This window comes from Meleagris gallopavo, chromosome 15 (genome assembly GCF_000146605.3).
Source record: "Meleagris gallopavo isolate NT-WF06-2002-E0010 breed Aviagen turkey brand Nicholas breeding stock chromosome 15, Turkey_5.1, whole genome shotgun sequence".
Lineage (NCBI taxonomy): Eukaryota > Metazoa > Chordata > Aves > Galliformes > Phasianidae > Meleagris > Meleagris gallopavo.
This window is the reverse complement of record NC_015025.2, coordinates 7,463,670-7,489,670: the sequence shown is the minus strand read 5'-3', so window position 1 is coordinate 7,489,670 and position 26,001 is coordinate 7,463,670. Positions and strand designations below refer to the sequence as shown.

The window sequence follows — 26,001 nt, the reverse complement described above, 5'->3', positions numbered from 1 at the left end:
AAATTGCACTGCATATATATAGACAAACAAGCTATGATAGAATCTTTCCAAATAGAGTTCACCTGCCAGGAAAGGCAATTTTCTTCTCCAGTACTTGCAATACGATTTGCAGTATAATTATTTCTCAAAGCCTCATGGAAAAAGAAACCAAAAAGCACTCACTAAAACAACAGAGAGAAACAGTCCTAAATGTCTGTATTCTTGGCCTTATATGCACATGTGGCTCCTCTGCTTACCCACACACCCCAAGCATCCTGTAGGCTGCTGCTGCTTGCTCCAGCTCTCCTGGTGTGTCCCAGCCATGGAAGCTTTCCTCCAGGGCTGTGTCTCTGCTGGCTGCTGCTCGCCTGGTGTGTTAGAAACATTGGTATATTTGCTGTGTACAGAACAGAACAGACCTAGCTGTGTGTTTGTGTACATGGGGCTAATCTTACTGAATCCAAACATACCACATAATCACTGCTAAATAAAGGCTAAAGCAAAGCAGATGTATCCAAAGAGTGTTGGAGCACCAGACTGACAGATGCTTGTTGCGCCATTTACAAACATTAATTAACATTAATGTACTGTTCAGACATCAAATTAGCACAATCCCTTGAGGAAAGTGACGTTTTAGAGCCTTAAACTTCTGTAGAACAGGGGCAGGGGCTGCAGCTGGCCAGGCTGCAGGGCTTTGGACCTCTGAAGGACAAGGAGGAGGCAGCTGCAGCCAGCTGTGTGCTGGGGACATCAGCTGGCAGGTGCAGGGGCAGGGTGTCAGCAGGCAGCCTCGCTGCATTCTAAATAGCTAACAGTAAATAATTATTGGGCATTCAACAGGCTGGCTGTGTGACACAATGCCAGCAGCAGTGTTGAACCGGGCCGTGAGTTCCCCCTGTCCTTCTCAGATGGAGAAGTGCTTGGTATCCTGCAGTTGGTTGTATGGTCCCATCCTCGAGGGCAGGGGATGTGTGGTGGCTGTGCAGGAGGGCTGGGATATGGCACATGGCTGCACGACGGCCCTGAGAGAAAGCTAACACAGGTCTGCAGAATTCAGGTTGGAAAGCATTACAAAAATAATGGGGCAGATGGTCACGGCACAGCCCGCGAGAAGGCTTTATTAATCTCTACCAAACCAGTAGAAATATGGACATTTATTTTGCCACCATTGCCTACAGTAGCCCTGCACACACACCAACCCGTGCAGGGATTGTGGAGGAGCCTTCCGTCTCCGTTTGGCAACATACGTTTGTTTGTATTACTAGCTAAATTTATCCAATTCCAATTAACTGTTCTCTTCAGCATTTTTTCTCAGAGTAATTTTCTCAACACCAGCAGGCTGTTGTTTTTCTAATAAGAATTTAATTTTGTTAGATATAATCATTTTAGGACATTTTTCTTCTGGACCAGCAATGCATAACTTCGTTTAGTTTGGCACAGTCAGAGATCATGGCTTATTTGCTCAGAGGGAACAAGGAAAAGAGGAAAGAGCCATTCTCTCCCAGAATAATGTAGAAATCTGGTTATGTGGAAGCTAGAATGTGGTTTTACAGAAATATTGGCAAAGCCAGTAGCACTGTTTCAATTGTGCACAGTGATGAACAACTTCAGGCTCTCTCTCTCTGGACCTCTCGACTTTGCCAGGGTTCAGCTGAAGCCTGACCCAGTCCGGCTTGACTGCTGGAGAAGAAGAACATGCCATTCTCTGTCACATAGGTTTTCCCCTGCTCCATTCAGCAGCTTCTGTATCTGAGCCGTGGCTGGGAGCAGCTCGCTGGGCAGCCTCTCTGCTCGGATTCTTGGTTTTGCCACCCCCCTTTTATGCTTTTTGGTGCTTTTTAAGAGTATTAAACAGTTACAGTATTCAGAAAGTTTTCCTCTGCTCATTTTGGCCCCAGTGATGATAAATCATATGGTATGCATATCATGGAATACATACGCGTGACACCAAATGGATTTCTATGTGGGTACCCATATGGCCCCGTCTGTTCTGTAAAGGTGGGTGTGTATTTGTCTGTCTGTGATGTCTAAGGAGCTTCTTTCAGGGTAGTATCTGCATACTCATAACTTAAATAAGATTGGATTGAAAACTGAGAAGATACTTCAATTTTTTCCAAGGAAGGAATTATCTAATGCAGTAAAATAATTAGGTTCTGTGATGCTCGGAAGGCAGCAGAGTGGTTCAAACTCATCTTAAGGCAGGAGCTGAGGATGCCTGGCTGCTCTCTGGAGACATGCCCAGGGCAGCTCATACACAGTCCCAGGCTTGAGGAGGAGCTTGGGCATCCAGGCTGGCCAGCATCAGTGCCCACTTCTCTTACACCACAGAGAATGGTAGCTCTGCTGGCCCAGCTGGTTACCTGGATTCTTGAACCTCTGGTTTCGGTCTTGACGGTGGGTCCGGTTACAACCAGAGTCTCCTCTTGTCGCTGCTTAGTGAGTATACAGATATCACTGCTGCAGATAGCCATCCCTACCATGGGCCACAGCTAAATTCTGCTGCTGTCTGGTGGAAGTCAGGAATGTAGTGAAATGCCATGCTGTTTCTCAGCCCTTTCACTTTCCTTTCCTGTCTCCAAGAGCCTAGAATCTATAAACTTTTGATAACTGCAGGTGTTATCACTTCAAAGTTGACATGATATTGAAGAACCTTTATTTTCCTCTTTTTTTTTTTTCCCCTGGACAGGACAGTCAGAGTGTGCATATGTTTGTTTATATGTAAGATTTTTTGTTCAGGCAAAGAGGTGACAACAAACACTCATAATTTACAGTGCTTACATTTCTACGAAAGCCTTGGACCTACACAGCAGATTCAGTGTTCAGTCATACAAGGCAAGAATATAGTTGTGGTTCATTTTCTGTCTATTTTCTCTTTAGATTCACAGCTTCCTTCTTATCCATCACATCCTGTCTTCACATATACACAAACTTAACATTAGACAAGCTGTCCACGATCCTGCTGCTGAGGAATGTGATATTGTGCCTGCTCTGCACAAAGTGTTGAAGGCTGTTAGGTACAAATGTGTCACTGGTGTACCGTGTGTTATGCATTTATATTTGCTTTTTGGTTTTGCATGTAGCACCGACCATGAAGATGAACTCACCAGCAGGGAAAATGCAAATTCTGTTGGGAAAGGTTAAAATATTCTGCTCTTATAGCAGTTGGACATCGTTATATTTGACTCCTGGTGCAGTGAATCTTGAGAGGCATTTATAGCTTTCATGAACATAACAGAGGTGTACCTGCATTCATAGAATCATAGAATGGGATGGAAGGGACCTCAGGGATCATCAACTTCCAACCCCTCATTTCTTTGGAGCTCATGAGGCTGTTTATAGCAAATGAGGTTCACTCTGGGGGATTGATCCATTTGGCACTAATGAATGTCCCCAAATTCCTTGTGATTGGAAGACAAAGGACAATTGCATACATGTTTCTCAGAGCCAGGGACTGGGTAGAACACAAATCCTTGGTAGCCAAACATATCCCTGATGGCCATAAAGGCCATAACTACGGCTACATGAACTATTTTGTTCTCTTTGAGCCATCTGTAAAATGTTAGCTCTTGAAACATTCACATGTGGTAAATGTCTTATGTGGGAAAGGAAAAGCATTGTAATAACCTTTGCTTTATGGAGCTGTTTGGAAGCTCTGCAAGTCCAGGAAGGGATCCTTGCATTTCCCCTTCAGCTGAGAATGTCATAATAGAGGCAGAAGAGAGGATGTTCACATCATCTCCTTTGCTGTAGGTAACGGGAACTTAACGTTTCCAGGGAACTGCAAAAACATGGATCTTGGCTGATAATAGTAAGAATTAATATTTAACTCAACTCGGACGTTGTATTAATCATGTGTGTATATTGCATTTTATATTCATCCATCACACTGTCACAGCAGTACCTGATAAATATTCTTTATGAGCACAGGAGAACAGTTCTAGCTTGAAAGAAGCAGAAATGTAGAATATGCCTTTATTTCAACTTTTGACTAAAACTATTGATAATCCTGGAGATATAATTACTTTTCTCTCAGTGAATAAATAGCTGCTTAAATACCGAAACCATCGTTTGCATCAAATCATCAGCTACTGCAAAAATTGGTGTGACTTCAGTGATTTCTGTTAACATACACAGCTTGATGTTATCTGACTCTCCGGGCCACTGAATGGAGTCCTGCTGAGCAGTGGGCAGCCAGCTGTGTGCTCCTCTGCCTCACTTGCATCAGCAAAATTATCACCCACGCTCTGATTGCGGGACCTCGCTGCTGTTAACAGGGGAGGGGCAGGAAGAACCCAGCTCAACTCTCCGAATACAGCAGGAGTCATGGCAGCAGCACCTAGAAAAAAAATATGCATATGATCTTTTGACATGTAAGTGGAGGAAAATTGCTGCTGAATCACTGGGAGGGAAGAAGTATGAGAGCTTAAGATGTCATTTTTACAGGCATAATTTTTACTCTAATGGCCTTTAACAGCATGTACAAGTCAGCGTAACGCTGTCAGTTGCAGCAGAGATAGGAGTACAGAAATGTAATGACTTGAGCTGCTTGGAAGAATTGTTTTCCTCCTGTAGTTAATTAACAGTGTGTCATGGTTTTCTGTTTGCTGATTCAACAGCTGGAATGGCAGCTTGTGTCCTGGCTTTTCTCTCTATTTATTTGTTGAATTTCTCCTTCTGCCCTTTCCACAAATAAACGCGGCCTCTTGGGACTGCAGTAACTTGCTATCAGGAATGTGACAGGAATCCTTTGATGTCCAGCACTGGGCAGCACTTTGCAGTAGGTGTCTCTCAGATAGTAAATAAACAGATATACCAGGTAGATCTCCCTTGGGTCTAGAGTCGGAGGAGCAGTTGCACATAGTGCCAAGAGAAGCACCATCTGTCTGAATAAGCAGTCAAAGACGTTACTGAAAATACCTGTTTGAATTCAAAGGTCTGTTTATTTCCTTGGGGAAGGAAACTGAAGAACATGGGAAATCCAAACTCAATAATCTCTAGTAATAGAAGGCGAGGTTACACAAGCAGTGTAAGGAGGGTAATTATCCCAGGAAGAAAGAGATATTTATTCTTCCCATGGAAATCAGTAAGAGATTACAACTTGACCGTGCTGACCCTCGTTGTCTGATAGAGTTGGAAAAGTTTGGGCTGAAGGGAGCTGTGGAAATCTCTGATCCATCCTTCCTCTTCCAACTCAAATCTGTCTTCATTTCTGTCAGGTTCCTCAGGGCCCTCTCCAGTTGAGTTTGGCATATCTTTGAGGCTGGGCAACCTCACCTGTTCAAATCTGGACCCACTGAAGGCAAACTAATTAAATCCTGTTACTGTAAATTATTTGGCTTCTCCATGTGCTGCCAGAGGCATGTTAAGACCATGTCAGTGAAAAGAGGAATTGGATCCACTGAATATTATGGATGTTTGCATTGCTACATGGAGGGAACATTTCAGACAATGCCCTAAGAGAACATTTACTGTCAAATACACGATTTCATTGATAGCAAAATTTTTCAGAGAAACAGACTGATTTTCATGCACATATGAAACCAGAAGACGATGTATAAATGATCAAATTGAAATAGTTGAATGCTTGCTTCAACATTTTTCCCCCGTGACATTTTGAATCTTGCTTCAAAGAGATGTTAAAAATGTTTTCTTTTGACACTTTGATTTTATTTCAACCTTCTGTGTGGAATATATCTTCTAATTTTATCAAAATAAGGCAATTTAGCTGACTCCACATGACTGTTTTTAATTTCTGATGAAAATTTGGCAATTTTTAGATTTTTCTGCCTGTTTAGTACAAACTTTTCAGTTCCCACTCAGTTCTTGACAAATCATGTGCCTCAAGGATGTTACTTTTATACGTACACGCAAGATGTGCACATGCGTGCTTTTATCTGTCTCATCTTAATGGGCTGCTGGCACTTAGAAATTCTCAAAGGCTACTCTTCAGGTTTGTGGTTCAGTTTTAGTGTATGTGTGCTAATTTAATGTCTCTGTTTTATGATTCTACTGACCTCATAAAGCAGACTTATACAGGCTACATACACATTAGGTCTTGGTGTGAAGCCTGACTTTAAAAAAAAATCTCTTTGACAGAGATCGTTAATTCCTTTTATAAATAGTTGTAGAAATTATGGCCACTTCTTCAGTGCAGTACTGATATCTCTGGGTACACAGATGGGCACCACATTGCAGAATGTCTGTGCTTCCAAAATCTAGAAGGTACATCTACTAGACAATAACTACTAATTCACTGGGAAAATACACCCATCAGGCACAGAGCTGAATTGTATGTGGTGTTGTTTAGAAGAGCTGAGAATTCATGGGTGCTTGTGATGTCTCCAACCTACTGGTTGTGCCAGGTGAAAATGCCAGGAGCTCAGCAAGAGGCATCTATAGGGGAAGCAGAGGGGCATTTCTGCTGGAACCCGTGTTGGCAGAGCGGGGCTGGGCTCAGCACTGCTTTCTCACCTGACAGCAATTCCTGTTTTCTGCAGCAGAACAGCAGTGTTCTGGAGCCAAGCCAATAGTTTCCAAACAGCTGTAGAGGCATCTCTAGATGTAGAGATCTGAACTGCAGGATTCCTGGAGACTTTTAAAAGGAAGTTGAAAATGTTCTCAGTTACACATTTAGAGTGAGACTCGTGTTGGTTGTAAAGAGATTTTAATGCTGCTTTATGAGCTGAATTATAAAACATTTTGCAAAAGATGTTCTTTTATAAATATCCTCGTTATGTCTGTATGGTCAAGAAGAAAATGTCTGATGTGTTTACATTACTTCCTATCAATTATCTGGAGCAAGAGATAGTTCAGGGACATATCTAAACTTGGTTTTTGGGTACAGTCCCTTTGTGGATCAACAGTCTTCACAGTCTACCCTGTGAGATTTCTGTTGTGATCTTCCTCACTGTCATGTTCAAATCAAAGAAACTACAAGACTGCTAGAGCAAGGAGCAGGGAATTGAAAGTCAGGACCATTTCTTGGCTCTGCTCTGGTTTCCAGTGTGAACATGGGTAAGCCACCGGCCTCCAGCTCCCTATCTCAGCAGTGGGGATGTCAGTGCTGGCCTGCAATGTGTGCTGAAATCTAAAACTCTGGAGTTTGAAAATATTTCATTGGGAACCTAAGACAGGCTGTCAGGTCAGGACCTCCAGGAATTTGCAATAGGATGATATGGTTGCTGATCTGCTGCGCTTGTGGGCATATTTAACTTCGGAGATGGATTTCTGTTTTTAGGCTTGATACACCTTCTTGATGTAGAAATCTGATAACAGGTGGATAGCACAGGAAACAAGCAGGCAAGTTGATTTTTTATCTCAGAAGATATTTTCTGTTCAAAGCTGGTTGTTATTTTAAGAACATGAATCTATTGTACTGTGAATGTGTTAGAATGCCTGGGAGAAGAAAGGCGAATGCAGGGCACCTCTCCTCGAATGGGAAAAGCCTGGAAGTTCTGGGCAGAGCTGTGCTGTCCTTGTGGCTGAAGGTTAAGGCAGGGAATAGGGAGGAAGAAAAAGAACTCAGTTAGGGAAAAGCACACTTAATTTTACTGACATTTTCACAACTATGAAACACTTCATTAATTTGCAGTAACAACCTTTGCAGCTTTGCCAAAATACATGTCCGTTGCCATTAGAAAAACCCCAACATTTACTCCGTTATGGCTAAATAGAAGGAAAGTGAACTCATTCATTGTGGTAAGGAGGGTGCAGACAGCTTTGTGACTAAGCACAGGAGGAGAGGAGGGCAACATGGGAGGTCACTCCCTTGCTCAGCGACTTCAGACAAACCACAGCATTAATCTGTGCCTCATTTTCCCTAGCTGGAAAATAGAAAATATTGGCTTTTCCCTGCAAGGGACTCTGAAACCTTATTTACTCATGCTGTTAAAATACTCTGAGCTCCTTGTCTGAGAGGAAGTCAATAGAAATAGACTATAGAATCATTTTTTACCACTGTTTCAAAAGACAGAAGAAACAAGCTGAGGAAAAGGCTTTACAGTTTTATTTTTAGAAGACCTGAAGGTCTCCTTCAGTGATGGTTGTTCTCTTGCTTTCTCCTTGCAGGTATTATGCTATCTGTTGCCAGCCACTGGTGTACAGGAACAAGATGACTCCACTGCGTATTGCTGTAATGCTTGGAGGCTGCTGGGTAATCCCGACATTTATTTCTTTCCTCCCTATCATGCAAGGCTGGAATAGCATTGGCATCATTGATTTGGTGAGTAACTTAGGAGACATACCATCTTGGTACTAAATATATTCCCTGCTGTATATTCTTTTAAAAAGCAATATTAAAGGAAAAGAAGGCAAGGGAGGCTAAAGGAGAAACCCCTTGTTACTGATTCAGAGGGCCTGCTGAATTCCTGGAAGGTGTCTTTATGGGGATTTGCAAGGCTGCTGCCCTTTGCCCTGTACCTGATGCAGCCCCTTGTCTTCTGAGGCCACAGCAGCCCAGACCCATGCCACCTATCTGGTCCTTCTCTAGTGCATTTGGGCAGATGAAGCTTTAGCATTCTTGGTGTAAGAGCATATTCTGATGTGCAGGTCAGTGAGCGCTGCAAAAAAAGCACAGCATCAAGTGAAGTTATTCCTCTTTGCAACGTCTGAACTGGACTGTCAGGCTGATTTTCAATAGCCAGGTTGAGGTGTGCTCTGGGATGCTGGAACTGCATCATGGGAAGATCCTACAGGCCTTGAGGCCAGCAAAGCCCACGATGTGAGCACAGGCAGGAGGGGCAGCAGCAGGTAAGTGAAGTACTGCATATAGAAGAGGGAAAGGAGGAGAGAGAATAGCAAAGTGACGGTGGAGCTTCCTAGCAAACAGACTGCTGGTATCAGAGCAGCAGCACTGAATTTCTTCCCTTCTTTCTCCTTCTACCCCCGGCCCCAGATTCAGCAAAGGCAGTTCAACAAGGCTTCCAACTCCACGTACTGCATATTCATGGTCAACAAGCCATACGCCATTACCTGCTCTGTGGTGGCCTTCTACTTTCCCTTCCTGCTGATGGTGCTGGCCTACTATCGCATCTACGTCACTGCCCGGGAGCACGCCCGGCAGATCCGGGTGCTGCAGCGCGCAGGGACCCCTGCTGACAGCCGGCACCAGCCTGACCAGCACAGCACACATCGCATGAAGACCGAGACCAAAGCTGCCAAGACCCTGTGCATCATCATGGGGTGCTTCTGCCTGTGCTGGGCCCCCTTCTTTGTCACAAACATAGTAGACCCTTTCATAAACTATACGGTGCCGGGGAAGTTGTGGACAGCTTTCCTGTGGCTGGGCTACATCAATTCAGGGTTGAACCCCTTCCTCTATGCCTTCCTGAACAAGTCTTTCAGACGTGCCTTCCTCATCATCCTCTGCTGTGGTGATGAGCGATACCGAAGGCCTTCCATCCTGGGGCAGACAGTCCCCTGTTCCACCACCACAATAAATGGATCAACTCATGTGCTAAGGTGAGTGTTTGTTCCTCAGCTGCTGCAAAATACCTTGAGTCAGTGGAAAGAGAACTTCTCTTGAGTTTTCTTAAAGGATTATTTTTGCACTGCATTTGAAATAGCTGATGGGTTAACTGTTCAAAAAGGAGGGAACAGGAGAAGTGCGCAGAAATCCTTAGGGTGCTCCAACGACCAGTGGTTTGAATGTACCCAGATACGTATTGGAGTGCACAGTTTCTCCAGAGGCGTGTTCAGGAAACAGTTGGGAGGAGGCAGTGGTTGTGCATGCATGCTGGAAGTCCTATTGTTTTTTCTGAGAACAGTTTGACTGCAGAGGGAGCACCTTGCAGGAGGCTGCCCTCCCTTTGCTCTAGCAGAGGGACCGAGGTGCTCTCATTGCCACTTCTCCTCAGATTCTGCCTTTGTAGACCCGCCCGCTGGTGCTGCTGCTCCTGAAGTGATGAAAGGCAAAGGATGGCACTGTGGAATCCCAGGGAATGTGAACCCCCCACACCTCACACATCCATCCTTTGTTTCACACCACAGTGCTTTTTGCAAGAGGACTGCGTGTGGTTGGGATGGCAGCGGGCTCTGTGCTGGGCCACATCCTCTGCTGCCTTCTCCTCACTGAGCAGTGGAGGCAGAGCACTGAGGAAACAGGGAGGAGCAGTTATCTCCATAATATCAGAATGAGCTCTATTCTCTAAAAGAAAATATGCAGGTGTTTCTGTGCCTGTGAGTTATTGGTAGATGGATTCATGGCTCCATACTTGCAGATAAGGGCTTGGTAACAGTGTTTGTGTTCAGAGCTGAACCCGTCTGGAGAAAAAATCGTACTTCCAGCTGTGCCTGATCTGTTGGTTTGTGTCTGATTTGCACCCAGCTCCCTTCTGTAAGTTTTGGAAAGAGTCCTGGGCTGTGTAATGAGTGGGAGACAGGGCAGGGCTTGCCACAACCCTGAGACAGGCCTCTCATGCTTTTTACATCATGAAGGACATTACAAACCATATATCTTCTGCTGAGTAAAAGCTGTTCAAGGGCTAAGGTCCCAGAGCCCTCTGCCTGTGATGGATGCAGGGCACAGCGCAATGCTGGGCTTGTGTCAGAGCCATGGGATGAGGCGGACGCTGCTCAGCTGCAGAAGGAGGCTGGGAGCTGCAGAAACAAGCACAGGGAATGTGGCTGCGTGCAGGGAAGAGAAAAGGGTTTGCTTTGGCCATCACTGGTGGAGGGCTCCATGCTGTGACAGCCTCCCCAGGGCACTGGCCATGACCTCAAACCTGCCAGAGTTCAAGGAGTGTTTAGATGATGCTCAGAAATATGGTTTGAGTTTTAGGTGGTCCTATGTGCAGCCAGGAGCTGGATTTGATGATTCTTGTGGGTCCTTCCAATTCAGGAAATTCTGAGGTTCTATGATTCTAATGTTTACCTGGCCAGCCCACTGGCCTAAGCACAGAGAAAGAGCGAGTGGTGTCTGTTTGGGCTAGTAAGTGCTGCAGCAAGGTACTTTTTGTGAAAGTACTCCCATTTCCAGATCCCCCCTCATGCTTATAACATGTGGCTCCTGCAAACAAGTCCTCCATGGAAATAAATAACGAGTCTGAGGACTGTGTGATCAGCTGCCCTGCCTTGCTGCAATCCTGTCAATCTAGATGTGATAAACACTATAAAATGCTCCATAAGAACTAATTCTGCATAGGGCATCCTGTTCGCTTCTAGCTTGTATGAGTTATTATATAGATAAGAGTGGGTCTCCTCTCTTTAGCTCACTGCAGGCACAAGCTGCATTCCCTCTTGCCTTTCTGTGCTCTGCACATCAGCACTTCAGACACAATTATTTTCTATTTTTTTGGCTTTGTAGCAGATGAGAAAAGCATGACTTCCTCTCCTGTGCGGATTATGCACTGCTGGTGATGGAGGCGAGGGATTAAAGGAAAGGTGACTAATTGTAGTTTCTGGACTTAATCTCACTTGTGGAATTTTGAATTCTTTGGTGCTTCTCTATTAAATGCAGAACAGTTTGGACTCAGCTCAGATGGAAGGCAGGTTCTCTCAAGACGTAATGCACATCTGCTTTATAGCTTGGAAATCCTGTGCCCAGCAGCTGAAATACTGAAACCTTCCTTAAACCTATGGGCTGGCCTCATACTGACCCAGCTGTGAAGAAGCTTGGGGGCTGGGCTTGGTTCACACTCTTCCAACCTCAGAGTTGTTTTCTCCTAACTAAGAGCTTCTACACATGGGGGGAAGTTGTGCAAGAGGGATGCTGCAGCTGTGTCTTGTACCCCGGCAGGAAGAGCATGGAGAGTCCTTGTGCTGCATGCAGGGTAGACTTCCACTCCTAAAGGTCTGCAGTTCTGCATTAAGCTGAATGAATCTCTCAGCCTCAAAGGGATTCAGGAGTGGTGGAACAGGACTTGGACTTCTAACCCCTCCCCACATCCAATCTTGATAATATGTGGACTATCCTTCAGCTCTTTCTGTGCAAACTGTTCTTCCTTTGCCTACGACTCACTGGTGCTTCTCCAAGTGACGCTTCTCCAGTACTCTTGTCCTCAGTAAAGGTAAAATTCAGGCGCTTGCTCTTGGATGTGTCTGACCTGTGAGCGCCTTCCAGAGAGGAAGCCATTTCTTCTTTTTTTTTTCTCTGATAACTTCAGAGCCAAAATATTCCAATGTTCTCATTTCGGGATTTCTCATGGTTGTATTAAGAATGGGGAAAAAAAAAATAACGGAGGAGCAGAATGCAATAAACAGCAGTGGTGAGAAGAGGCAGACCCCCTCAGCACACACAGACTGACAGGCCAGTTGGAGGCAGTCCTCATCCTTTCTTAAATTTATTTTTCAATTGATCTGTGAAGACTGTGGTGCTCTGGACAAGAAGACAGGGAGAGGCTTTGCACAGCACACCTGGGCCTGTTGCATGTCCGGTGGGATGGGCAGGCTGCATGCAGCTCAGCTGCCTTACCACAATGGGAGGGAGACACAACTGTCTGAAACCCCAGCAGCCACCCTCTTTTCTCTCTAAACTCTGAAGCAGAAGATGGGGAAAGGATTTCCCATCACCGATTTTGCTATTGAACTCTCCAAGTGATGGAGATATCCATTCTTTGGGCCGGGTAAGATGTGGTGCAAAGTGTAGTTGGAAGATGTCATGAAGATGCAGGAGACAAGATTAATTAGAGCTGGATCTGTCTGTACAATGGGCAAGAGTGGTAGAATTAAATATTCATTCAGCTGTGAAAGAAGAATTTTGCTTTCCTGTTTTTAAAATTTGCTTTCTGCAAGCATAGGAACTGCCAGAACATGTATTTTTGGCCCTTTGTATCCATCTATTTCACTTCTGATGTGTACTATCAATTGCAATTTAGGCAGGACACGTGCAAATAGTAAATTGAAATCTGCAGGTGTGGATGCTATCTGAAATTCATACCCTATTCACTTTTCAAAGGCTGAGATTGCAACTCACAAGTCATACGCAGAGGTTTGTTTCTTTGGTTGCAGCACAAATTGAGTAATATATAAATATGAATTTCTATTTATCTATGAGTATAAATATACAAATGAATTTGCAATTCACAGTTCTAAGAGGCTATGGTGTGAAATATTGTGCATGGAAAGGATTTGGGGATCTTTCTGGCTAACAAGCAAATAGGAGAATTTACAATGAGTTCTCAGCTAACATAATGCAAAAATAAGCAGAATAATTCACAGCAGTACATACAGCTTTCTGGACAACTCCAGCATGTGTTCAGGAGTCCTGTGCACCACCAGAGTGAAAACAAAATGCCATAATTATTTGAAAAATGCTGCTTCCTTTTTTAAACATATTGCTTGCATATCTTTTGTCGTGCACAGACATATGATTAAAGCAAAACAACAAGCTCATACCTTTGGGGATCATTAAACTCTTGTACTGCACAAGGGGATTGGAACCCAGCTCAGCAGTGCTTGAATTCTTGGATAACTCAAGTTCTGAAATTTTGTCACAGCAGAGAAGGTAAAGTAGATTTGAGCAATGATCAGAGCAGACAAACTCTGGAACGTCTGGGTCAAGCACGTCCCTTTGGTGTATTCCCCATTTCCGTCCAGACGTGCAATGTTCAGCACAGAGCAGTGTTGATCTCTTCTGGAAGAGCTATAGTGAGTGGTTTATTTACTCATTTTCCAGCACAAAGAGGCCTTCTCAGACAGGGCTGATGCCAATGTCATTTCTCCAAACTAAAGCAAATCCTGATTTTCCTTTTAGAAGGAGAAACAAGATAAGGGAGGAAGAAAAGCAGCGTGCAGCTTTGGGGACTGGAGTTTCATTGTCCTCATAAATACAGAATTAAATAGATAACCCAATCAACCCAAACTCATGGCAGCACTCTGAAGGTGCACAAGGCACAGGGAGAAGAGCACAGTAAATCACTGTGCAGCCAGCACTCAGTGCTAGAGCGTGACTGTGGAGCCTTATTGGCCCCTGTGGGGAATGTGAGTGATGGAGTTGGTAAATCTGAACAGGCGCTGCAATGCTTGGCTCCTCATTTTGCAGAACTGTAGCAGCTCCCTGGCTTGCGGCTGCACTGGAATAAAAATAAGTCCTCCTTGGCTGCAGGGAAGCACGGCTCAGGTGTGCTGTGCCCACCTTGCTCCTGCCCCACTGGGTCTGATGCAGGGCAGGTGTGTGCAGGGATTGTAGCACTGTGCTGCTGCTTCCAGTCTGTAAGGTGTTGGCAGGAGCTCTTCCTCCCTCCTCTCCCTTTCCTGGCCAGGAGCAGAGGAGACTCTGGTACAGAGGCTTGGGTGTTCAGATGGGTGGATGGGCTGACTGGTAGCATTACTTCCAGAAGCAATGAGACAATTAATAAATTAAAGAGGCTGCCCTGAGTAGTCGTATAGGTCCTGGAGCCCTCATGCCTGCTGGGCTGCCAGTATAGAGTCTCCACTGCTGTGCTTACAGGTAAAGCACTGTCCTGCCTCCTCCTGTTCCTCTTATCTCTTATCCTTCCTTAGGCATTAAGGCAGCCACAGAGACCATGGAATTCCCGAGACAGAGCAAAGCAGTCAGGGTGGGACAGCCCTGTGCTGCGGCTGCTCCTGCACAGCCCAAGACGCTGCACTCTGGGCTCTGGCACCTGGACAGCCTGCAGACCACAGCCTGGAAGTGCAGTCCCTCCTCACTGCTCACCCACCTCTTCCCCAGCTCAGGGCCATCCCTTGATGTCAAAAAGGTGTGTTGAACTTCAGCCGGGAATGAACACCTTCACTACCACCTTTCTCTACGGAACAGCAGTGGCTGCTGGAGGAAGGAGGAATAGCGGTGACAAGGAGCATGGATGGGATGAGCTCACTGCCTGCCCTGATGAAGCCCACAGAAAGCATATAGGAACAGCAGCGGGAGCCTGGGTCCAGCTCAGCCACTGCTACACCACGCTAAATATTTCTTTTTGCTCTCCTTCTCCCTTGCACGTGTACCCACGCTCATGGAAACAACTCATTGCATAAGCCAGTAGGAAGCAGTTTCTGGAGAGGAGGTGTTCACAGGCTGCTTCGGGAGGTGCTGCATCCTGGCTCTGTTTGTGCTGCTGGAAGCAGGAGGGTGCTACAGGAACCTGGGATCCGTCTCCTGGCTGCAGCAGATGGCCATGGCCAAGGAAGGGCCTCACTACTGCTTTGAAAGAAAAAAGATAATTTATTTCAATACAAGCACAACTTTGCTTGGACAAACTTGCAAAGTCTGGCCCAGAGGTGAGAGGTAAAGGACTGGACTGAAACACAGGGTCTCCCAGCAGTAGTGCATGCAGCTTCAAAGCCAACTCCTTGTGTTGGCAGGGCACTGAGCTCCATCTAATTAGGTGAGTGGGTAAAACTCACTATTATTGGTTCTTCTAGGGCATCTGAACGTTGTAACTTCGGTTTTGTTTTTTCGCTCTTAAGGAGAAATAGGCAAGCAGTGTGTAGGCACATGGGATCACAGTCCACACTAGCAATTGGACAGATCAGTACAATGGGAAAGGCATTACAGCAAAGCTGTGGTGATAAAAGGACCAGCACAGTAGAAAGGTGCTATAAAGGAAGGGAAGAAGATTGCTTACCTATATCAGAAGATTCTAGGTTTGCAGGGGAAAACTTCACCAAGGAGAGATCTCCAGAAAGAAATCCTTCCTCAGTGGCAGTCAGCCCTTAAATGAGGTCTAAGAGAGGTGCAGCCAGGCTGCAGCCCTTCTGGTCAAGCAGCTGAATTGCCTTCACCTGTGCTCCCAGGGCTGACAGGTCCTTTCCCCAGGTGCTCAACTGGTTGTTCAGGCTGTGACTCAACAGTTCCCATACACAAACAGAACCAGCAAGGGAACAAAATCCTGAAAAAAGTATTTGGATAAAAAAAACATGAATTACAAACATGTCTTCTCAGCTTATTTTGACCAAATTTCAAAGTGAAGTGGAAATGAATCTTTTGTGGCAGTTTTTGAACACAAAGGATGCAAGGCTTTGGCTTAAAACTGAATTTTTATTTTAGCACTAACTACACCATGAATGTCCTTCTGAAAGATTTTTTTCCCTTTACAGATATTGAACAGATTTTTCTGTAGATGTTCTGTGATTTTTTTCTTATCACTCAAGGATCATTTGGGGAAGAATTTCAATGGCAGAGTATTACTGCCCAAAGGTATACAGTTATTTACAGAAAATCATCATAGAATAATAGAATCACAGAATGGCTTAGGTTGGAGGAGATCTCAAAGATTATCTCATTCCAACCCCCCTGCCATGGGCAGGGTTGCCAGCCACCTGCCTGGGCTGCCCAGGATCCCATCCCACCTGGCCTTTAATGCCTTCAAAGATGGGGCATCCACAGCTTCTGTGGGCAGACGGTTCCAGCACCTCACTGCTCTCTGACTAAAACATTTCTTTCTAACATATAACCTAAATCTCCCCTCTTCTTGTTCAAAGCCATTTTCCCTTGTCCTGTCACTATCAGACTGTGTAAAAACTTGGTCCCCCCTCTGCTATAAGATTCCTTCAAGTACTGGAAGATCACAACGAGGTCTCTGGGGAGCCTTCTCTTCTCCAAGCTAAAGAAGCCCAACTCTCTCAACCTTTCTTCAAAGGGCTCCAGCCATCTGACCATCTTTGTGGCTCTTCTCTGGACCCAGTCCAACAGCTCCATGTCTTGTACTGAGGGCCCCAGGTATGGACCCAGTACTCCAGATGGAGACTCACAAGGGCAGAGCACAGGGGGACAATCCCCTCTCTCTCCCTGCTGCCTCCCCTCTGTTAATGCAACCCAGGGTACTTTTGGCCTTCCAGCTTTTACCCATCAGGACCCCCAAGTCCTTGTCTGCAGGGCTGCTCTCAAGGAGTTCCTTTCCCACTCTGTACTCATGTGCAACACTTGGCACTTGACCTTATTAAATTTCATTAGATTCTCACATTTCCACTTCTTGAGTGTGTCCAGGTCCCTCTGGATGGCATCCCTTCCTTCTGTTGTGTCATTAGCACCACTCAGCTTGGTGCCAGCAGCAATCTTGCTGAGGGTGCACCAAATCCCATTGTCAGTGTCACTGATAAAGATGCTGAAGAGCACCAATCCAGAATGGAACCCTGGGGAGCACCACTCATGACCGGCCTCCACCTGGACACAGAGTCATTGACAACAACCTTCTGGCTATGATCATCTAACCAATTCTTCATCCACTGAATAGTCCAGCTTTCAGATCCATCTCTCTTCAATTTGGAGATAAGGATGTGATGCAGGATCATGTCAAAGGCCATGAACAAGTCCGGGTACATGACATCAGTTGCCTTTGCTTTGTCCATTGATGCTGTCACTCCATCACAGAAGGCCACTAGTTGGTCAGGCATGCCTGCCCTTGGTGAAACCATAATCGGACCATTATGGCCAGAAATTCTGCCTGGCAGGAACTGCCTGGGAATTTTAATGGTCCAGCAATATGGGTCAGAGCTCTGACACAGTGCATCATCTTCACTAGAAGGTCATTAGCCACAAGATGGATCGTTGGGATTTGTACTGCCGTTTCCTTTATTGCTTCATTGTTTGCAGTTCCATGCTGGATTGCCATAGATCATTTTGGAGGCACACTGACACTAGCAGACGTTGCTGTGCTGGTGAGCAAGTACAGGCTCTGGAGTCTTAGGACGCCAGCTGTAATTTCTCCAGCTGTCACTTACTATTGGGAGCCAATAGACAAGAAATTCATGTTTGCAAAGTAAACAAAGAACATTCCCACTAAATTCTTTTTAGAAATTTTCTGACCAAAGGATTGAGACATCCCCCTGACATCTCCATCCCCCATCTTTTGCTTCCATGTAATTCCTATTTTAGACAGGAATTTTTAATTTTTGATGAAATACTGACTGGGTGCAGCTAATGTCTTTGCATGTATCCAGACTGGGATTTTGAGTTTTGTCCTTGTTGACAGGGATTTATTTTGCTTCACCTTAGCAAATTGATGCAAACATTATGTTTGTATGCAGGCAGACTACAGTGCTCCACTCTGCAGTGGCTGTAGGACCAGATAGGAACCTCTATAAGGAGTTCTGTCCTTAGGGATGCTCCAGTTCTCAACAGGAGGCACAGGAGAAATGAATGAACTTTTTCATCTAATAGAAATCTGTTGGTGGACTTCTCTTTAAAATGCAATAGTGACATTTTTGGTCAGCTGCAGGTGCCTGGGTGAGTTGTGCTGACATCTATGGGTGATGTTAGGCAGACCTTTTCATCAGGACCGTATGTCTGTGAGTACAGCATCAGGCGTGGCCAGAAGTATAACCCAGATAGTCCAAGTACTGAAGGAAAGTATCATAGGGTTGCCCAGGGTCTTTCTGCTCAGTACTGAGCTGTGGCAAGGAGAGGTACTCCATCCAAGATGTGATGTACTGTCATGGCATTTTTAATGAAATCCATAGAGGTGACGAAGACCAAAACATCAAGAACATTCAGTTCATTTTAACACATGCCCTGAGCTGATCCCACTGGGCAATGCCACCAAAGACTGGAAAGGGAGAAGCAGCATTTGAGCTAAGGAGTAATGCTGGCACAAAAAAAAAAGAAAAAAAAGATAGTAAGTGGCCAGGAATAAATTCAAGCATGGAATCAGAAAAAAGCTTCTGGCCATCATGGCACTGGTGTTTTGAAACAAGCTCTCCCTAAGACTAGTGGGGGAAAATGGCTGACTTTTAGCAAGTTGAAGCTTGATGAATATGCAAAAGTCGTATTGTTGTATGATATGATTGTGTCAGCAGCTGGGATCCCACAAAGCCCCGCTTTGCCCTTAATTCTGATCTTTGTGGAGACCAGAAGCAGTCCAAAGGCTCTTGGTGGTCCCCAATAGCCTCCATGGCCTCCAAATATGTTTCTTTATTTGTGTCTTTACTCTTATTTCCCCATTTATTTTTCAGGGTGGCTATCTGATAGTGTGTGTAAAACATACTGATGTATCGTCTCCTTCTGCCATTTAAATCCAGGCTGGGCAAAGTAGTTAAAGGTAGTATGGGAAGTGGACAATTTTCTACCAGGGAAGACTCAGACCAGGGGAATTAAGAGTACAGCATTCACTAGGTCTTATTCTTTGTTGATAGCATTAATATTTGTCAGGAAATAATCTGGTTTTCATTTGAATTTCATTAGATGCAATTCCAAAAAGGTATTCTATAAAAATATATGAGATCATTAGACTCAATAACAGATAAAAGAGTTCTGTAATTTCGAGGAGCTTTCTTGTAGTTTTTCATGAAGCTTTGCCAATATTTGCAATCAAACTTATGTTCAACTTCCTTGGCACGATTTTACAACTTGGCAGCAATCTTCCCTACAGTCACAGCACTCACAAACACTGACTGGCAGTGTGAAGGCTCACAAGCAGGACAAGGAGAGCTAAAAATACCTGGAGGAATGTGATAGCTCAAACAGGAGATACGGGCTGACCAGGAAATGCAGGGTAAGATTATGCAAGCTGTTATGCAGAGAACACGGGGATCTGGGAATTTGGCTGTTCAACAGCAGCAAAAGTTCACACCGTAACAATAAGAGAGTTGAAAACGTGGAGGAGTTGTTGTGTTTTGGTCTGTGCAGCATCAAAAGGCCTACAAGCCAAAAATGTCGTCTTCTCCTTCCTTTCCTCTCCTCCTCTTTTGAAGTAAGCTGCATTGATTTCTGTTTCTCCTGGCCTTTACACATCTGGGTGTGCACAGGGCATCTTGTGGCCCATGGCACACCAAGCTGTTCCAAGCAGCTGATATGCACCTGGTGCTTCTGCAGCACAGCCTGGAATCCGGACATGAGGAGAAGGAGCACAAAGGCCAAGAGCTGCAAGAGGAGGAGACCTCCAGCATGGCCTGGAAAATGAGGAGTGTGATTTGCACCACTATTTGAAGGCAGACACCTGGTGTGCAGCAGGATATTGCAGCTGGGAACAACAGTGGGAGTGCAGCGGTGTCAGGGCAGCATCCCTGCCAGGCTCAGCCCAGTGTTTGGGCTGTTTGGGCAGTTTCTGCAGCACAGCAGCCACCAGCATTGCAGTATTGCAGCACTGCAGCATGCAGTGCACCTCCAGCTTGTGTGGGGACCGGCTTATTTTTTTACTGTGGGTGTTTTCTAAAGTTATTGCTGAAGCCTTTCTTTTTATTTGTAAATGTGATAGGCTTTTATTGAAGTTGGGCTATCCCCAGGGTAGGATGTCGAGACACTAATTTCTTCTCCCTCAGCTGTCATCTTTCAAGTGTGGGGAAAGGTTCTTCCTCCCACCTCTTCCCTGCTTTTTCTTTCCTAGAGATCTTTGCTAAATTTAAAAGCAGAATAGAGCTTGGATCTTTCTTGACAATTGAAAAAGATGGAAAAGGATGAAAGTGAAGGAGAAGGTGTGGTACAACCTCAACTCCCTGCATTGGCTCCCTTTGCTTTCTGTGGGCGGTGCGCGAGCCCATCACCCAGCCTTTGGTCCTCTCTGACCACTTAGCAGCCCCACCAGCTCCTGCCAGTCCCCACCAGCCCACCCCACTGTCCATACCAGTACAGACCAGCTCCTGCTGGTCATCCACTGATGACTGTGTTGGTGAGGCCTTCCTTCAGTCAAAACTTGCCTGTCTTGCCCATAAGTACGCATATAGTGGGCTGAAGCCTGGTGCACAGCTCCAAAAATATCTCGGCAGAGAAAAAGGAGAACTTTTGATAACAGTAAAGCTTCTTGTAATTGTACAGAATGAAATCAAGAAATTTGTCTTGTTTCCTACAGAAGAGAAAGGGGATTAAGGTTTTAAAATACGACAGTTTCCTTCAATTTCAGTAAGGTAATCTCTTTCAATATGTCTGTATATTGGAAAAAGATTAGAGCTATGATAAAACCCCTTTTGTTATTTGGCCTAATACAAGACTCAGGATCAGAAGTTCTGTTCTGCGTTGGTTTGTTGCTGGTAGGGAGACTGAGGGGTTGAAGGACACCTTGAGCTTGGAAGTGACTGAATGATCAACTAATTTTTGTCAATTTTTAATTGCATGGCTTGTGCTTTGGGTAAGCCTATTCTTGTATCCTGGTGGGGTAGAATCCCCATTACTGCTTACTTTTTGGTGTGAGATTTACTTCTGTAATTTGTTGCCCTGATCTGTGCCCTTCCGAGGAGCAGCTGACTCCTGGCTCAGCAGCACGCAGTGATGGTGTGACCCACACAGAACATGGGGGTCCCTGGGAGAGCCCTTTCTGCAGAAAGCCGTGAAAATAGCTGCTCCCTGGGCTGCTTGGGGAGCTGGGCTGCTCATGACCTGCTCGTTCTTTCTGCCCATTACCAGCAGAACTTCCATGGCTCAGCCCCACTGCTCCGTAAAGCATTGCTTATTCTGTTTATCACCTATGAAAATGGAAAGTAATTTGGTTTAATTTGGAAGTTTGCAGCAACCCGGCTGTGAGCAGCCCCTGCAGTGCTGTCGGAGGACGGTGCTGGAGGGAAGGGTGAAAAGCAGCATGAAAAGCCAGCAGGGGAAAGAAGCCATGGGGATGGCCAGAAATGCTGCAGGTCAACGTCTCCTCTCTGTGCAATTACTGCTGGGTTTCACTTCACTGTCTCTCTTATTCAAATGGAAACTTTAAGTAACTTACATTACGTGTTGTCTTTTCCAATTAAACCTCTCTGGCCTTTCTCATGCATGACTGTTTCTTATTTCTCTCTGCTTTGCAAAGCCAGCTTGTGTAACAGACAGTGCATCCCCAGTTCTGGCTATTGGCCTGGAGCAGGAATGCCATTTCCCAGGGGATGTGATGTGGGGGCTGTCCCCAGGGCCTCATCCCAGCCACATCTCTCTGCTCCGGCCTCCGCAGCTTTCTTCCAAGTTTCCTTTCCTCTCTACTGCAAGACAACACAAGGAATCAGCATGGGAGTGCATGGCAGGAGGGATGTGGGACTGTCTGCCTGGTGGACACACTTTATAAAGATGGGCTGGATTTCCACATCTTCCATCCTTACTGGTCTCCTGGGAGTAAAGCAAGCAGTTCCTTTCTGCATGAGGCTATGTGAATGGTTGTTTAAATTGGTTTGGAGGTCTCATTGAAGAAACCGAGCAAGATCTGTTTGGAGAAGCTCTAATCTGATTTCAGCTCAGTCCTTGCAGACAGGAAGTACAATTATAGGACTGCCTAATTTAATCCCAGCCCTGCTTCCTGAATCAGCAGCACGATGCTAGGGATCTATTCAGGTTTATACACCTAAAGCAGAACGATGCTGCTGAGAAATGAATTCTCACTCATGCAATGACATTTTGCTGACCCCAACAGCACTGCATCCTGTGTTGGGAACATAACTTTTCCGAGAGAGCAGTGGGTGCTGGGAGGGTGCGATGAGATGGACAGAGCTGTGTGCAGGGCTCTGCATGTTGCAGTGAGCAGCCTGCTGCCTGTTGCACTGGGCCCATCGACCACAAGAGGAGCTCAAGGAGGGTGTACAACTAATTTTGGTACCTGAACAAATCCTCCTTTGGATAGCAATTCACTGTCCACCTACTTCCCTTCTGTGTATCTCCCAGCTGAGACCTCTGCACAACTCTGCTGAATGCTGTGGACCAACTGTTTCCCACCTCTTCACATTTTGTCAGCCAAGATGTTCTTAGACAGAGAGCTCTGCATGCCATAGGGTTAGAAATGCTATATAAATCCAAGTAATTATTATTAGATTCTATTATTCATTGTAGCAGCAGTTATCTCTAAAATGCAGGGCTAATTGCTTAAGAGCATTTTAATATTAGGTTAACTTATTTAATTTTTTTTTCTTCAATTTTAAATAACCCTCTTCCTTTCTGATCAGTATACAGAAAGCTTTCCAAGCTTTTTGAAAAGGCTGTTCATTTACCTGAATGCCATAAGGATGCACATGGGGAATATTTCAGGATCCATCCCTCAGGCTCCCCTATCCCCTCCCAGCAAAGGATAAACATTGGCACAGTGAACAGTAACCAGAGAGCAGAGATCTTATGGACACGGAGAGTGTTATAAGCACATCTCCTTATCACTTGTAAAACATACTTTGCTTTCTCTGAATGGCACTGCTGTTTAACATCTTGGTTTTGAGATTTGTTTTCACTTTTGGCTGTGAACCTTGGTGAGCTTTTCCAATTTTTCTGACCATTATCTTTGGTTTGTAAATTTTGGCAGAAGGCAGCCTTAGCAAAAGGATGTACTTATAGCACAAAGTCTCCAGCAAAGCATAGGTCTCCCAGATTGCCAACCCATCTAGATTTGCCCACTGCAGCTAATGCCACTTGTGCCACTTCGTACACCTGGGACAGGGACAAGCCCTACTGCTCACAGACATTTTAGCCACCAATCTGGTATCCCAGTGACTCTCACCACACTTGCTGCGATTTGACTGCTTGTTGCCATTTTGCATCATTTATGAGCATTAGCTGCTGCCTACATTTCTGATTGCAGGGCAGTCACCAGACCCAGCCTGTCTGGTCCCAGTGCTTACCAGGTACAGGCAGCAGTTCCACCTGCTGTGAGCTTGTCTGCCGTGCTCACCCACCTGTGATTTCAGCTCTTAGCCAGCTGTGAGCATCTTTCCATCCTTAACTGCAGTTTCAGAACAGTACATTGGCCATTTCAGGTCTTTTGTTTTTATTTATTAGGCATGGCAGAGATTATTCTAGCTGCTAACATCTGCTGTTCAGTGTGCATTTGCATCTTGAATAGATGACCTGACATGTAAATTGATGCAGACGTGCCTTTGTTTTGTTTTAGTCATCAATAAAAACACAGTAATTTTTTTTTCTGTATGCTTTTGGGAGTGTACAGAGTCTTGCAAACACCAATATTACACACAGCTCAGTAAGTCTAATGCTGCATTAGCTGATGATTTCCAGTCCTTCCTTCTGAATTACTTTGCTCTTTGGCGAATGCAGGCTACCTTGGCATCACTATCATCCATTATCATCCATAAGATTTTTAAAATTCAGGTAGCTACATTTAGAATGTGGTTTTATAACTCATCTTTGTTCTTCCTGTTTTGCTGTGCTTTATGACAGCATCTTTATTAATGTGATTTATGCCTGGCTTATGATGCCTCCATTGTTCAGTATACTATTAATGGGGAATTTTTCTAAAGAGCTTTCTTTGAAGAGTGATTCTCCCTTTGAACCTATGTCTTCATTTAGTCCATTTAATCCTGATTAACTGACATTTTTCTTGCCTAAAAAGCTCATTAAACTACACATTGCCTTTCTCTTACTGGTGAGCTGTAGTCCTCTCCTTTGCAATGTATGAGCTCTTCAATATCTGAGGCTTTGTTCTTACACTGCAGGGATAAACCTGGATAAATTTTCTTCCATGAATGTCAAGCCTTCTGAAATCCTAGAATCTGATGTCAAATTTCACTACAAGCCTTTGCATTTTGCGGGAAGTGTAATCCGAAGGGCATCCATCCCTTGGCTGAAACACATCACAGTTCCAAGAATATTAGTGATTTCATTGCTAGGTGCTTTTTAAGTTCTTTCCTCCATTTAAGTCTCTTTTTTTTTTCTTTCTTTTTTTCTCCTCCGTTAACTCATTTATCAAAAATGTATGTCATTCTTGTAGTTTAAATTCTTGGCATCTACTACTGCAAGTCTACATAAGTAGCTAGTACAAAGAAAGCTAACTATCCCATTTGTTCAATTCATATTTGGGTTTAACCTTTATTCTTCTTTCAAAATCAAACGCTGTGAACTTCTGAAGAAATCACTGAAACACACAGAACATTACTAGCACATCCCATGACCAGGGTAATTAATTGCACTGTGAGATGGCAGAAGGAGGCAAGACAGGCTGTAATCCTGGAGCAGCTGGAAGGAACTTCTCCAATAATTACTGTCGTCTTCTGCAAACTTGAATTCTTATAGACCAGAGATAGTGGGTGAGCAGCAGTAGCTGTACAGCTCCAGGTGTGCGTGGTGCAGCTTTGGTATGTGCAAAGCTCATCCCTTCCCCAGGTGGTGCTGGGGGCTGCTGCTGGGCCTGGCAGGAGGCATTTTTGTGCTTTGCCTAGATGTGATGTCACACCATGTGATGGGACGTCCTCATCGAAGTATTATGGTATTCTGTAAACCTCACCTCTCTCAAAATGTCAGCAAAGGACAAAAATCCCCTTGGCCTTGAACTGTCCCAAGGGTTTGGGACTTAGCAGCATTTTTTCCACCTCTGGAAAGACACACAACAGCTGCTCAAGTGCACAGATAACAGGAATATACTCTTTTTGAACAAGGAAGCAAAGCAAACACCGTATGTGTTTATCACTTTGGAAGGAATGGAAGGATATCACGTTGCTACTAGAAATGGAGTACAGCCAGATGTGATTATTTGTACCAGAGATTTAATGAAAAATCAAGAAACTGGTAGTGACTTACACTAGTAATATGTGTGAATAATCTTACCATTGATTGGTCTCTAAGCTGACTGGTAGTGTGCAGAAACAGAAACTGTTTATGTTAAAGTATTAAAGGCAGATATAATTTATTCAGTGAGATTCATGCCCTGTGGTGCTTTTTTTTTGATTTTATTGCACCACAGTTGCTATTTATTAGCAATGAAAGCACTTTATAACACTTTGATACAACATTGAGACAAGAAGAGCACTAAACGACTACTTTGTAGGCAACAAAGCAGCTATGAATGGCACATCAAGAAGTTTTACCAAAGAGATCTTCAAAGAGCTCAGCTTCACATCACTGAAAACACAGTGCTGTCAGAACAGAAGATGGGAACATTTGTTCAGTTCTGTCCAGCAGGAGATGCACCCTCAACATCCCTCATAGACCTACTCAGCTGGGACAGTCCATGAGGGAGCAAAGAACATGGGATACAAGAAAGGAGTGGGCATTTAAGTTGGGCTCCTTTTGCCATGGGAAAACAGCAGAGAAAGACAAGTTCCTCCGCAGGGGAAGCCAAGTACCAAAATGTCCAAAGCAGGGCTGTGTGGATGCCCCACCTCTGTGATCGAGTGCATCACGCAGCTGTACTGCGAAGCCTTCCCTCCAGAATCACAGAATGGAAAGGGTTGGAAGGGACCTCAAGGATCATGAATCTCCAACCTCTATTTTAAGTCAGCAGGAGGAGAATAAAA

General features: G+C 44.8%; 1 protein-coding gene and 1 long non-coding RNA gene across 6 annotated transcripts in view; one reads left to right on the top strand and one right to left on the bottom strand.

Moving 5' to 3' along the window:
- HTR4 (5-hydroxytryptamine receptor 4) overlaps positions 1-26,001 on the top strand; it is a 101,315-nt gene that overhangs the window by 49,295 nt on the left and 26,019 nt on the right. For 3 of the 4 annotated variants that reach the window (XM_010718921.3, XM_010718917.3, XM_010718918.3), the window contains 2 exons: positions 8,047-8,200; positions 8,873-9,438. In XM_010718921.3, coding sequence (XP_010717223.1) covers positions 8,047-8,200; positions 8,873-9,438 — 720 coding nt within the window. Of the gene's footprint in view, positions 1-8,046; positions 8,201-8,872; positions 9,439-14,418; positions 14,507-26,001 lie in introns of those variants that run through there. The other variant, XM_010718920.3, reaches the window with a different exon arrangement.
- Positions 13,764-15,606, bottom strand: LOC109370074. Of its 2 annotated transcripts, none has more exons than XR_002119863.2 (2): positions 15,501-15,606; positions 13,764-15,076 (listed from the first exon to the last, which is right to left on the bottom strand). It is a non-coding gene; the product is annotated as an uncharacterized LOC109370074 (long non-coding RNA). The 2 variants fall into 2 exon arrangements; XR_002119864.2 differs by having other exon boundaries at positions 13,764-15,073.